Genomic DNA, 11,264 nt, shown 5'->3' on the forward strand with positions numbered 1-11,264 from the left:
TCAGGCACAGCAGCCCCAGCCCAGGGTGAGTCCAAACAAAGGCTGGTCTCAGGGGACCCGCCGCGGCCCAATCTGAGATCAGCTTAACTGGGCGGCTGTCAGAGCCTTTGGAGAGAGAGCACGGCCAGATATCCGGAGACCCTCGCCGGCCTCTGAGCTCCCCCAAAAGCTGATCTTGCGCGATCCCACTAGACACGGGGAGAGGGGTGTCATCAGTCACCTCCTTGCTTCCGTACCCCCTCCCCATTCTTTTCCCAGACTGTGGGAGGCAAAGGGTTAAATCCCATAGAGCTGATGTTCTGACTCCAGGCTAGAGGGGCCCGGGAAGCTGGGGTCACTTCCTGCTCCGTCCCAGTCACCCTGAACTGGTCCCCGGGTCCTCAGCCTGGAATCACCCCTTGAGAAGGACCCTAGAGTGCTCGGCATCCAGCCTGTCCCCCGAGGCAGGGCACTTAAGGGGTTAAGTCCCCTGGGGCTGGACTCTGTCTTCCGGCTTTTCCCAGACCCCAGAGCCGTGAGTTGGGGCCGCCTGGGTTCCCGGGGTGGCCTGGAGGCCCGGGACAGCCGCCGGGGAACAATAGGGCCAAGGAGGCGGCGACTGGTGCGGGGCGCAGGCCGGGCCCGGGGCGGCGGGGGCGGCGGCCGGGGGATGGTGGGAACTGCGCCAGGGCCGCCGTGGGGGAGGGGAGGCGTGCGCGCCCGGAGAGGGAGTCCGGCCGGGGACGGCGAGGCGGCGGCAGCTCGCCGGGAACCGGGAAGCCTGGGCGTCCGCGGCGGGGAGGGGACGCTGGCGGCTCGGCCGGGCTTTCGGGGACGGGGAGGGGGTCGGCGCTCCGGGCCAGGAGCGCTCAAGTCCGGGTCCGCCTGGGTGCGGGGGGCGGTGTCGAGGGCGGTCCTGCTGCCTCCTTGTCAGGGTCACCCTGGGCCGCGCGCACCTCCGCGGGAAGGCGGCTGCCTCGGGCCGTCCTTCCCGCCTCGGTCCTCGGGGGGCCCTCCCGGGCCGGAGGCTGGCGCTCTCGGGCCCGGGCTGCTTCCCAGTAGTTCTCACCTCCCTGTCTTTGCCACTTCTTGCATGTGGCCTTGTCATTAACCCTTTCCCTTCTAAGGTAGGCCCCTGAGCCTAAGTTTCTCAGGCAGTCCAAGTTCATCAGCTCCTACCTGTCCTCGGTCCGCTCAGCGGAGGACCTTTCTCCCCTCCGGGGAGGCGCCTCCTGTGGTCTCCATCTTCCTTCCCTAAAGACACAGACCGGAGGAGACTGTGGAGATGAAACTTATTTTCTTTCTTTCCTCTAACTTACGCTTCTGCTGCTGCTCCTTAGCAGTGGTCAGCAAGCTGTTTCTTCCTTCAGCTGCTTCACAGAGCAACTGCTCCGGGAGAGTTTTTGTCCCTGTGCACAGACTCCCCGGCTCCACTGTCACCCCAAGTCTAGGCCGGTCCAGGGCCGTTAAATGAGTAAATGTGAGTGCCCGCCTGTACTTTGCTCCGATGGCCCTGTTCTATCTCCTGGAAATCTTCGGAGATTTTGAGAGTGACAGATGATTCCTTTCCCAGGGCTCATGCTGGAGTTGCTTTTCTTTTCTGATGTCCCTTTACAAACTGATCGTTAAAGACATTGAACCAAATAGGTTTTTGGTGAGCAAAGGGTGTCTAGGTCATTCAGTCACTCAACAAAGATTTTCCTGGGCACCTTTCCTAAGCACGTGATGAAACACTGGCAGAAAGAACAGAGAAGAGGGATGGGTCCCCCGTGGGTCTTTGTGGAGAGCATTGCCTACCGCTCACACTCCGGCCAGTAGCCCACAAGTTTGAGTCCCTTATGACTGTCAAGGTCACTCGATGTTTTCAGATCTAGGGGCAAGCCAAGCAGAACACTGCATTTGCGGTTTTAGCTCTGTTACTTCCCAGTCTGGGCCTTGGAGATGTCTCCCCCGGTGTTGCCCTACTAATCTGTAAAATGAACAGGTGACTCCCGAGTCTCCATGGCAGTGAGAGAAATAATGACACCTGGCGGACATGGCACCCTGTCCTTCTAGTGTTCTCATACTTGCCCACCTCCTTCCCTCCGCCCCACCCCCTCTTTCATCTTGTTTGAGACAAGATCTCCCGTAGCTGAGACTGACCTTGAACTTCTGATTTTCCTGTTTCTTTCCCCCAAGTATGTCACCAAGCCAGGCACCCCTTTTGCTCTCTCTTTCCCGTCCCTGACTTCAGACCCCCCCTTCCCACCCTAGGCTCAGGTGTGCTCTTTGTGTGCACCTCTTTGTGTGCTCAGGTAATGGCAAAGTGCCCTAGTCTTTGTGAGTCTCTGTCCCTTCGGGGAAACTTTTATTTTTAACCCTTTAAAAAGTGCAAGCCTTGGTTGTTCTCTGTGGGGCTCATAAAGGAAAAGTTTATTGGTCTCAATTAGCAGTCCCATAAAGGAAGAAAATTGGAGTCTTAATGAGCTTTGTCTGATTTGCAAAATAACACGGTTCCAGGCCTCTGGGCATCGGATGTGTGGGGTGAAAGCACCCCCCCCCCCATGTTGGCTAGAGCTCCAGCCTTCCATCTAGGTACAGAGGGTTATGACTGATGAGTTTTTAATTGACTCTCTTTACATTCATTGAGTTGCTTCATTGCGATCTTAAGATCTACAGTGTTTGGAACCAGGCCTCTGGGGCCACGGGGCTCAGGGAGAGAGGGTGCCAGAAACATGAGTGGCAGGTCACTGAGCGTCACAGAAGTGGGAGCACAAAGAAAAGCAGATAGCCAGGTCGCAGTGTGTGTCCATCTCTTCCACCAGAGTCCCCGGAACCTTCGCAGTCGGGAGCTCTGGGATGGAGCCTGAGACGGTGCTGTGGGGCCCAGAGCTACAGGGTCCTGAAGAGAGCCGGAACAATGCTCACGGAGGTGAGGGGCACAAGGGACTGTGACCCTGGCTCAGGGAGGGGCCCAAACTCATAGGGGAGGGAAGAGAGACCAGACCCCAAGATCTGAAAGGAGCTGGGGCTGGAGACTCCCTTTCTGTCTGTAGGTGCTGAGAGCGGCAATGAAGAAGAGGGCCCTCAGCAGGAAAGTTCTGGGGAGGAGATAATCTTGGGAGATCCGGATCAGAGTCCAGAATCCAAGGACCCACCAGAGATGCCCCTGGAGAACCCCTCCCAGGATGCCTCAGCCCCTCAGGATTCCCCAGCCCCACAGGCTTCTTCCAACCTCTTTGACCACCAGACCCCTATGGACCCATCAGCCCCTGAGGTAGTCCCTTCCCCCTCCGAGTGGACCAAGGCCTGTGAAACCAATTGGCAATGGGGAACCCTCACCACCTGGAACAGCACCCCAGTAGTCGCTGCCAGCGAACCCAGCCTACGGGAGCTGGTGCAGGGCCGCCCTTCTGGGGCCGAGAAGCCATACATCTGCAACGAGTGTGGCAAGAGCTTTAGCCAGTGGTCCAAACTGCTCCGGCACCAGCGCATCCACACGGGGGAGCGGCCCAACACGTGCTCAGAGTGTGGCAAGAGCTTCACCCAGAGCTCGCACCTGGTGCAGCACCAGCGCACGCACACGGGCGAGAAGCCCTACAAGTGCCCCGACTGTGGCAAGTGCTTCAGCTGGAGCTCCAATCTGGTCCAGCACCAGCGCACGCACACGGGCGAGAAGCCCTACAAGTGCACGGAGTGCGAGAAAGCCTTCACACAAAGCACCAACCTCATCAAGCACCAGCGGTCCCACACGGGCGAGAAGCCCTACAAGTGCGGCGAATGCCGGCGCGCTTTCTACCGCAGCTCCGACCTCATCCAGCACCAGGCCACACACACAGGCGAAAAACCCTATAAGTGCCCCGAATGTGGCAAGCGCTTCGGTCAGAACCACAACCTGCTCAAGCACCAGAAGATCCACGCAGGGGAGAAGCCATATCGCTGCACCGAGTGCGGCAAGAGCTTCATCCAGAGCTCAGAGCTGACCCAGCACCAGCGCACTCACACAGGGGAGAAGCCCTACGAGTGCCTGGAGTGTGGCAAGAGCTTTGGTCACAGCTCCACGCTCATCAAGCACCAGCGGACACACCTACGCGAGGACCCCTTCAAGTGCCCCGTCTGTGGCAAGACCTTCACGCTGAGTGCCACGCTGCTGCGCCACCAGCGCACACACACAGGTGAGCGGCCCTACAAGTGCCCTGAGTGTGGCAAGAGCTTCAGCGTCAGCTCCAACCTCATCAACCACCAGCGCATCCACCGTGGGGAGCGGCCGTACATCTGCGCCGACTGCGGCAAAAGCTTCATCATGAGCTCCACTCTCATCCGCCACCAGCGGATCCACACGGGCGAGAAACCCTATAAGTGCTCTGACTGTGGCAAGAGCTTCATTCGCAGCTCGCACCTCATCCAGCACCGCCGCACGCACACGGGCGAGAAGCCCTACAAGTGTCCCGAGTGCGGCAAGAGCTTCAGCCAGAGCTCCAACCTTATTACGCACGTCCGCACACACATGGACGAGAACCTCTTCGTATGCTCGGACTGCGGCAAAGCCTTCCTGGAGGCTCAGGAGCTGGAGCAGCACCGCGTGATCCATGAGCGAGGCAAGACACCTGCCCGGAGAGCTCAGAGTGACAGCTTGCTAGGACTTGGGGATCCTGCCCTGATGACCCCGCCACCGGGAGCCAAACCCCACAAGTGTCTGGTCTGTGGCAAGGGCTTCAATGACGAGGGCATCTTCATGCAGCACCAGCGGGTTCATATCGGAGAAAACCCCTACAAAAATGCAGACGGTCTCATAGTACACCCGACCCTCAAGCCTCCGCAGTTCCGCTCCCCTAGGCTCCCCTTTGGGGGCAATTCACATCCAGGTGCTTCGGAGGGCAGAGCTGACCCTCCAGGACAGTCCTTGAAAGTGCCTGAGGGTCAGGAGGGCTTCAGCCAAAAGCTGGGTCAGCAATCCTCTAAGTGCTATGTGTGTCCCCACTGTGGAGAAAGCTTCCTCGACAGGGCGGTGCTCCTGCAGCATCAGCTCACCCATGGCAATGAAAAGCCCTTTCTCTTTCCCGAGTGTAGGATTAGCCTTGGGGAAGGGGCAGAGTCCAGTTCCTTCCTAAGTGGGAAGCCCTTCAAATGCCCGGAATGCAAAAAAAGCTTTGGCCTGAGCTCTGAGTTGCTACAGCACCAGAAAGTCCATGCGGGCGGGAAGTCCCAGAAGAGCTCAGAGCTGGGGAAAAGCTCCTCAGTGCTGTTGGAGCATCTCAGGAGCCCCTTGGGGGCCAGACCCTACAGCTGCTCTGATTGTGGGGCCTCCTTCCTCGACCGGCTAGCTCTTACCCGCCACCAGGAAACCCACACTCAAGAAAGGGCCCCCACTCCTGAGGACCCCCCTTCAGAGTCAGTCACCTTGTCCACAAACCAGGAAGACGAGGGAGAGGCCTCTACCCCCTCAAAGAGCAGCAACCACAGGGAAGAGGACAGTCCGAAAACTCTGTCAGAGGAAAAGCGTTATCTGTGCCCTGAGTGTGGCGATGGCTTTACAGAAGTCGCAACGCTCCTCCTCCACAGGAGCTGTCACCCAGGGGTCTCCCTGTGAAGAGGTCTGGAGACCAGGGACCTCTCTCTCCTGAGAAATTTTGGGGAAAGGAAACCAACCCCATCAGATCGTAGAGAAGTGGAGGGCCAAGAACCCTGGGAAGAGATAGTGCGTTTCCGTCAGCAGTGAGAAGCCTATGAGATTGCGGGTGGGGACCACTCATAAGCCGTAGAGAAAAACTGCTGGGTTAGAAGCCCTATACATATGTAGGAAAAAAGCCCTTTAAGTCTGTAGCAGAGAAACCCTATAAACCATAGTGGGTAAAAGCCCTGTTAATTGTAGGAAGAGGTTCTAACACGTCTCTAGACAAACCCATAAAACTGTATTAAAATCCTTCTCAGAATCTTCTAGGTGGGGGAGGTGTAGGGAATACAGTCAGCACTGACTTGGGAGGTGCCCTGGATGGCGGAGGAAACACCTGGACTCTTGTAGTATTCTCTCCCGGCAGCCTTGGACAGAGGCAGTGCTCAGCGGGGAAGAGCTAGGAAGGAAGAGAAGTGGGGAGGGAATGACTTCCAGACCCACAGGTGAGACCAGACATCCATTGCACTAGAGGTTCTTTGGTGAATTGCATGTACTGGGGGAAGGAAGACTGTGGGGGTTCCTTATTAATAAGAGCCCCCCAGAAATGACAAGCCATTTTAAAGGCTGGAGTTTGGGGTGTATAACCAACCTTGAGTGTAAGACTATTGAGAAAATGTTGAGAAACCACCTCAGCTATTGGGGGAAAGTTAAGTCTGTTTGAAGGGAAGCAGAGCACGGTGGAGAAACTGCAGCTGGAAGCTAGCCAGTTCCTCCTCCTAGGAGCGTGTTAAGCTTCAAGTGCAAGCAGATCCCAGTTCAGGCCGTCAGGGTTCTCCTCAGACAGGCAGGACCAGCCTTTCCCCAGCCCAGCTGGGGATGTCTACTCTGAGAGGCCTCTGGGGTTTCAGGGGGCCTCTGCCACATTCTCAGGTCTCACAGGTTTTACCTGAAAGCTAACTGCCACAAGGTTTACTGCAGTGGCAACCCGTTTCCTCAAATTCTGTCCTCAGTGAAGAGAGCCACTCGCTGCTAGTCAACTTCCAAAGAATAAATTCCTTCAGAGGTTCAAGGCTTGTATGTGCTTGTCCTCCCTGGACTTCTACAAGTTCATGAGAGAAAGCCACTTGTGGGCTCTCTGGTGACGAGGGACGGCAAGACAACAGAACAGGCAGCTTTGACTTACCAGCAACAAGAGTCAAACCTCAGCCTTTTGTGTGAACTCTGTGTAAGGCTGCCTGCAGGGTGAGCCGGGCTGCACATGGCGGATGGACACGTGGCACAGACTGGACCAGAGTTCCCGAAGAGGCAATGGAAACTTGACCACCTTCTCAACCCCAGTACCTGGATGCCCTTGAGATGGGGTGGCAGATTTGATCCTGGCTCGGGGAAGGGACAAATTCCACCTTTGGCCTTTCTCTCCTTAGCCAGAAACCACTGGAGGGAAATTAAAGGAGGAGACATGGTCCTCTGCCAGGCCCATCTCCTCCTCAGACAGCACAGGCTAGACCATTAATCCAGCCAAGCCTGCTCACATGACTGGAGCTCCATGATGGAGCAGAGACAGTTGCCCTATAAAGTGGTTGAAGAAAACCTTTGGCGAGAAACATCTGTAACAAAGACCCTTAAGGATGGCAAGGACTCTCCCCTGTATTTTGGTTGCAAAGGGAGTGTCCTTACCCAGTGCTGGCGTTAGCGACACACTGTCCAGAGTAGGAGGTGAGACACCACATGATTGGCTCTAGGAGTCCTGTGCCCACGAGTGAGCTGGATCCCTCCAGTGCTGAGGAAGAGACATCTAATTCCATTACCTAAACTAAAAGTTCAAAAGATAGAGGCTGATCATCCTTCATCTATCCTGTGCCCAGATAGATGACCCTCAAAATTTAAAGGACCAAAATCTAGAATACTGGGAGAAAAATGCCAGTGCTCCTGGGGAGAGAGAAAGGGCAGGCCTTACACAGTTACAGAGAGCCTTGCTAGGGTCCCAAGTATCAGGTCGGGGGAAGCACCATGAGATGGGGAGGAGCCTGCCTGATAGTGACAGAAATATTGATAAAAGGGCATCCCTATAAAATGGAGTAGATACTCTCCTAAGTAGAAGCTGATTCGTCCCCCTCTAAGGTGGTAGCAGAAACTAGAGTTATCCTTTGTAAACTAGGAGCAGGCTCCCTCTGACCCAGGCCTGAGAGTCTGTCATCAGAAGACTGGGGGCAGGCGCTCAGCGTAGTCATGGCTAACTAGACTGTTGAGGACTAAGATGTAGCATGTGGGACAGGATGCTCACATGTTCTGGAGACAAGCGAGGGCTGTGATCTCCACTCCAGTACTGAACGGAGCATGTGCATAGGTGGTGCCCAGGCTTCCTAGCAGGAAAAGGGCAGAGCAGAGCCCTCATGGGCTCTGGCCACCTCCCTCTCACACCCTGCTACGCCACAGAGGAATCTGTTGCAGGGCCCGGCGTCCTTTTAGCTGGCTCAGGAAGAGGTCCGCCAGCACTGAGTATGGGAGGCATAGTGAAGCCAGCTCCATCCTGGGCCAGAGCCCTCAGAAGATCCCCTGGGAAGAGCCCAGCAGCCGTGGGCAGAGTCCAAGCATGGGAGAGGGTGGAGCTGACCTGCACTTAGGGAAAACTTAGAACTGATGATGAATGTGGGGTCAAATAAGAACTCATAAAGGAACTGGGTATGAATCACAATCGGGGAGAGGACTTGAAACCATCTGACCTCCCAGTCTGAAGTGAGCGGGTCCCAGAATCCTTTGCCCCGACAAAGGAAGCCCCGCTCCCTTGCCTTCCCCCTCTGGAGTGAGGGGAGGTCCCCATTTAGAGTGTTGTCTTTCAGTCACAGTGCTGTGTCACCAGTGGTCATGTTCAGTAGTTGGAGAGAATAAAGGGAGCAAGATTCCCCGGGTGTCTTCTCTTATTCCTTCCTACGTGTTCCGTCAACAGCAAGCTCATCAGAACTTGTCCTCTCCAGAATGAGGTCCCATGAGGACCCCATAAGTTCAGTGTTTGCTTGTGGAAGATTGACATGTTCACGGAGCTTTAAGAATCCATATCCTGAGAGGTTGAGAACACTTTGGTCAGCCGGATGGCTGCCTGGTGGCCCAGTACTGCAGCCTCCCCAGGACCTAACCTAGTCCTCAGAGCTGCCGGTTACCTCTCTGGGTTCCTTTGAATCCTGTGGCCTGTCCTCTCGGAGGTGAGTGGTCCCCTGGCTTATTGTCTGTCCCCAGGATAGCCTATAGGTTCTCCCATGGGAGAGACTGATGCTCTGGAAGTGCAGTCACCCAAGACCCACAGTATATGTCATGTGGGAAGTCAGAGTGGCCTGGAGGCCTGCAGGCCACCTCCACACCAGCCATTACTCTCCTTGGCTAAGGCAGTGGGGATGACTAAGGAAGTCCTCAGTGCCAGGTTGCCTTCAGCACTGTCTTCTGAGTCTGTTCATGGCCCCTGTGACTGCCTGTGACCAACACTAGCCACAGCCTGTCTCTGCCTCTGTTAAAGACACTTGCTGGAGACAGAAAGGCGTGGCCCTAACTTTTTTTTTAATTAAAAAGAATCTTGATGTGCATGGTGTTTTATTTGCATGTTTGAGCATCCATGCGCATGCAGTGCCTGCAAAGGCCAGAAGAGGGGGACAGATCCCCTGCAACTAGAGTTACAGATGGTTGTGAACCACCATGTGGGTGTTGGGAATTGAACCCAAGTCCTCTGAGAGAGCAGCCAGAGCTCTTACACCTGAGGCATGTCCGTAGACTTCCCTTGGGTATTATTGTGCTTCTAGCCCACATCCCAGAATAAGTTCATAAGTTTGTTCTGTCTCTCTCTCTCTCTCTCTCTCTTCCTTTCTGTTCCTGGAATTGATGGGTGGACTGGTGAGGGGGATTTGCTTTTTCATGTCCCTGGGTCCCCAGCCCTGGGAACACTAAGGAACATCAAGACTGGTCTCTGTCCTGGGAGAATCCTCAGTTGGGCAAGGGACACCAACTGATTTAAAAGCCCAAGGTCATGCCTGCCACACTTGGAGGAACTCCAGGGTACAGGGGTCTCAGGAATAGGGGATTCTCTGTATAGAAGTCAGGAGTGGAGTGGGGTTAGAGGAGTCAAACAGTTGGGGACCGACTTAGAGAAACAGTCTTAACATGTGGGTTATGACTCCTTTGGGAGTACAACAACCTATTCACAGGGGTCATTGTGACCACTGAAAAACACAGATAATTACGTCATGATTCATAACAGCAAAATTAGTTATGAAATAGCAATGAAAATAATTTTATGGTTGGGGTCACTACAGCATGAGGAAGTGTATTACAGGGTCACAGCATTAGGAAGGTGGAGAGGCAGTGCATCAGAGCATAAGGGAACGATGGAGATGCAGCCAGGGCACAGGCTAAAGCCTGAGGAAGGTCAGTGTTGCAAGAGACTGAGTCATGAGATCCCTCATGCTCTTTAAACATCGATTTTCGGGTCTGGTGCTTGGGAAAGACCTGCAGTGGTTGGGTATCAGCAGCTCACCTGTAGGCTTGGTCCTTGGTAAACACCTCACGGAAAGGCTCAGTGCCAAGGGAAGTCTGGTTATGGCTGAAGGAAGAGCTCAGAGGGCAGTGACCACGAGGCAAGCCTGGGGTAAGTTCTGGAGAGGTCCCATCACATGCTGGGGCAACCTTTACCTCCAGCTTGCCGGAAGTTGGAAGGGGGAAGAGTTCTGGCTCACCTAGCTGTGACCCCGACAACAAAGAAAGCTTATCAGCCTTTTAAGACAGATCCTGCACCCACGTGACAGACTGATAGTTCGTTTTCACTGCCCTGCTAAGGTGGAAATACTGCTCCAGGCACTGGGATCCGGGACCTTTAGCCCATTCTCTTTGAATCTGAAGTGGTTTGCTCTACTTTCTACTGTTAGAGGTTACCATCCCACGTGGAGGTTTGAGTACCTCATAGAGGACTTGCTTCTAAAGGAACGGTGTGCATGTACTTAATGAGTCCATATGGCCGCGACTTAGGATCGTGCTGGAGAGCTGGTGATGAGCTGGCGCACGGGGCTCTCGGACACTAGTTCTACTAGCTCAGGATGCTGTGGCTCTATGATGCAATACCCTGCGTTTCTCCCACCTTTCCCACCTTAACCACTGCAGTCGGGGTGGCTCTCTTGGTGGCCCAATGTCATCCCCTGCCGCGACTCGTGCTTCCGCGAGCGTTCCCATCGCTGCCACCTCCACACCAGAGGTCACCGTAGCCCGCATTTCTGTCTCCAGTCCAACTTGGTTTAGCCACTGCGACCCCACTGAAACCAGGTGGGGTCAGAAAACAGAAAGGGCCCGAAGTCCTCCCGAAGGCAAACCGGCAGAAAAGGCAGAAGAGCCGCGAGAGGGCACTACTATCGCTAAGCCTGAGGCCACTACCATGGTTATGACTGCCGCTCCCACACCCACAACCCCGCTTAGCACCGGCCACGGCGCTAGTCCCATGAAAGCTCCACCGGAGGAGCCGGCAGCGCTTTGAATCCAGAAGCAACACTCCACGTTTGGGCAAATGGGTTCCAAGGGTCCAGATAGTGGCCGGAGCAGGATACAATGAAAAATCACCGTGCAGAGGTGTCGTGGTCTGTGCGTTCACAGAGTAGGGGTGGGTAAAGACGGCAAGTAACAGACCCAAAGATTCGTTTGTCTTTGGCCAGCAAGACACCTT

At 55.2% G+C, this 11,264-nt stretch overlaps 1 protein-coding gene across 1 annotated transcript; it reads left to right on the top strand.

Annotated features, from left to right (window-relative positions):
- The first annotated feature begins 360 nt into the window (after nucleotides 1-360).
- On the top strand, nucleotides 361-9,084 carry Znf629 (zinc finger protein 629). The gene is made up of 3 exons (XM_041666386.1): nucleotides 361-514; nucleotides 2,784-2,890; nucleotides 3,015-9,084. The coding sequence occupies exons 2-3, from the start codon at nucleotides 2,818-2,820 to the stop codon at nucleotides 5,546-5,548; spliced, it is 2,607 nt and encodes an 868-aa protein (XP_041522320.1). The 5' UTR covers nucleotides 361-514; nucleotides 2,784-2,817; the 3' UTR covers nucleotides 5,549-9,084.
- Nucleotides 9,085-11,264: the final 2,180 nt, after the last annotated feature.

This window comes from Microtus oregoni, unplaced genomic scaffold (assembly GCF_018167655.1).
Source record: "Microtus oregoni isolate MIOR12 unplaced genomic scaffold, Mior012 000016F_ref0000370, whole genome shotgun sequence".
NCBI classification, from domain to species: Eukaryota; Metazoa; Chordata; class Mammalia; order Rodentia; family Cricetidae; genus Microtus; species Microtus oregoni.

Excerpts from the sequence above, each read along its gene's own strand:
- Znf629 (XM_041666386.1), top strand. The coding sequence starts at position 2,818 with ATGGAGCCTGAGACGGTGCTGTGGGGCCCAGAGCTACAGGGTCCTGAA. Across the intron at positions 2,891-3,014 it reads CCGGAACAATGCTCACGGAG|GTGCTGAGAGCGGCAATGAA; the intron begins GTGAGGGGCACA and ends TTCTGTCTGTAG.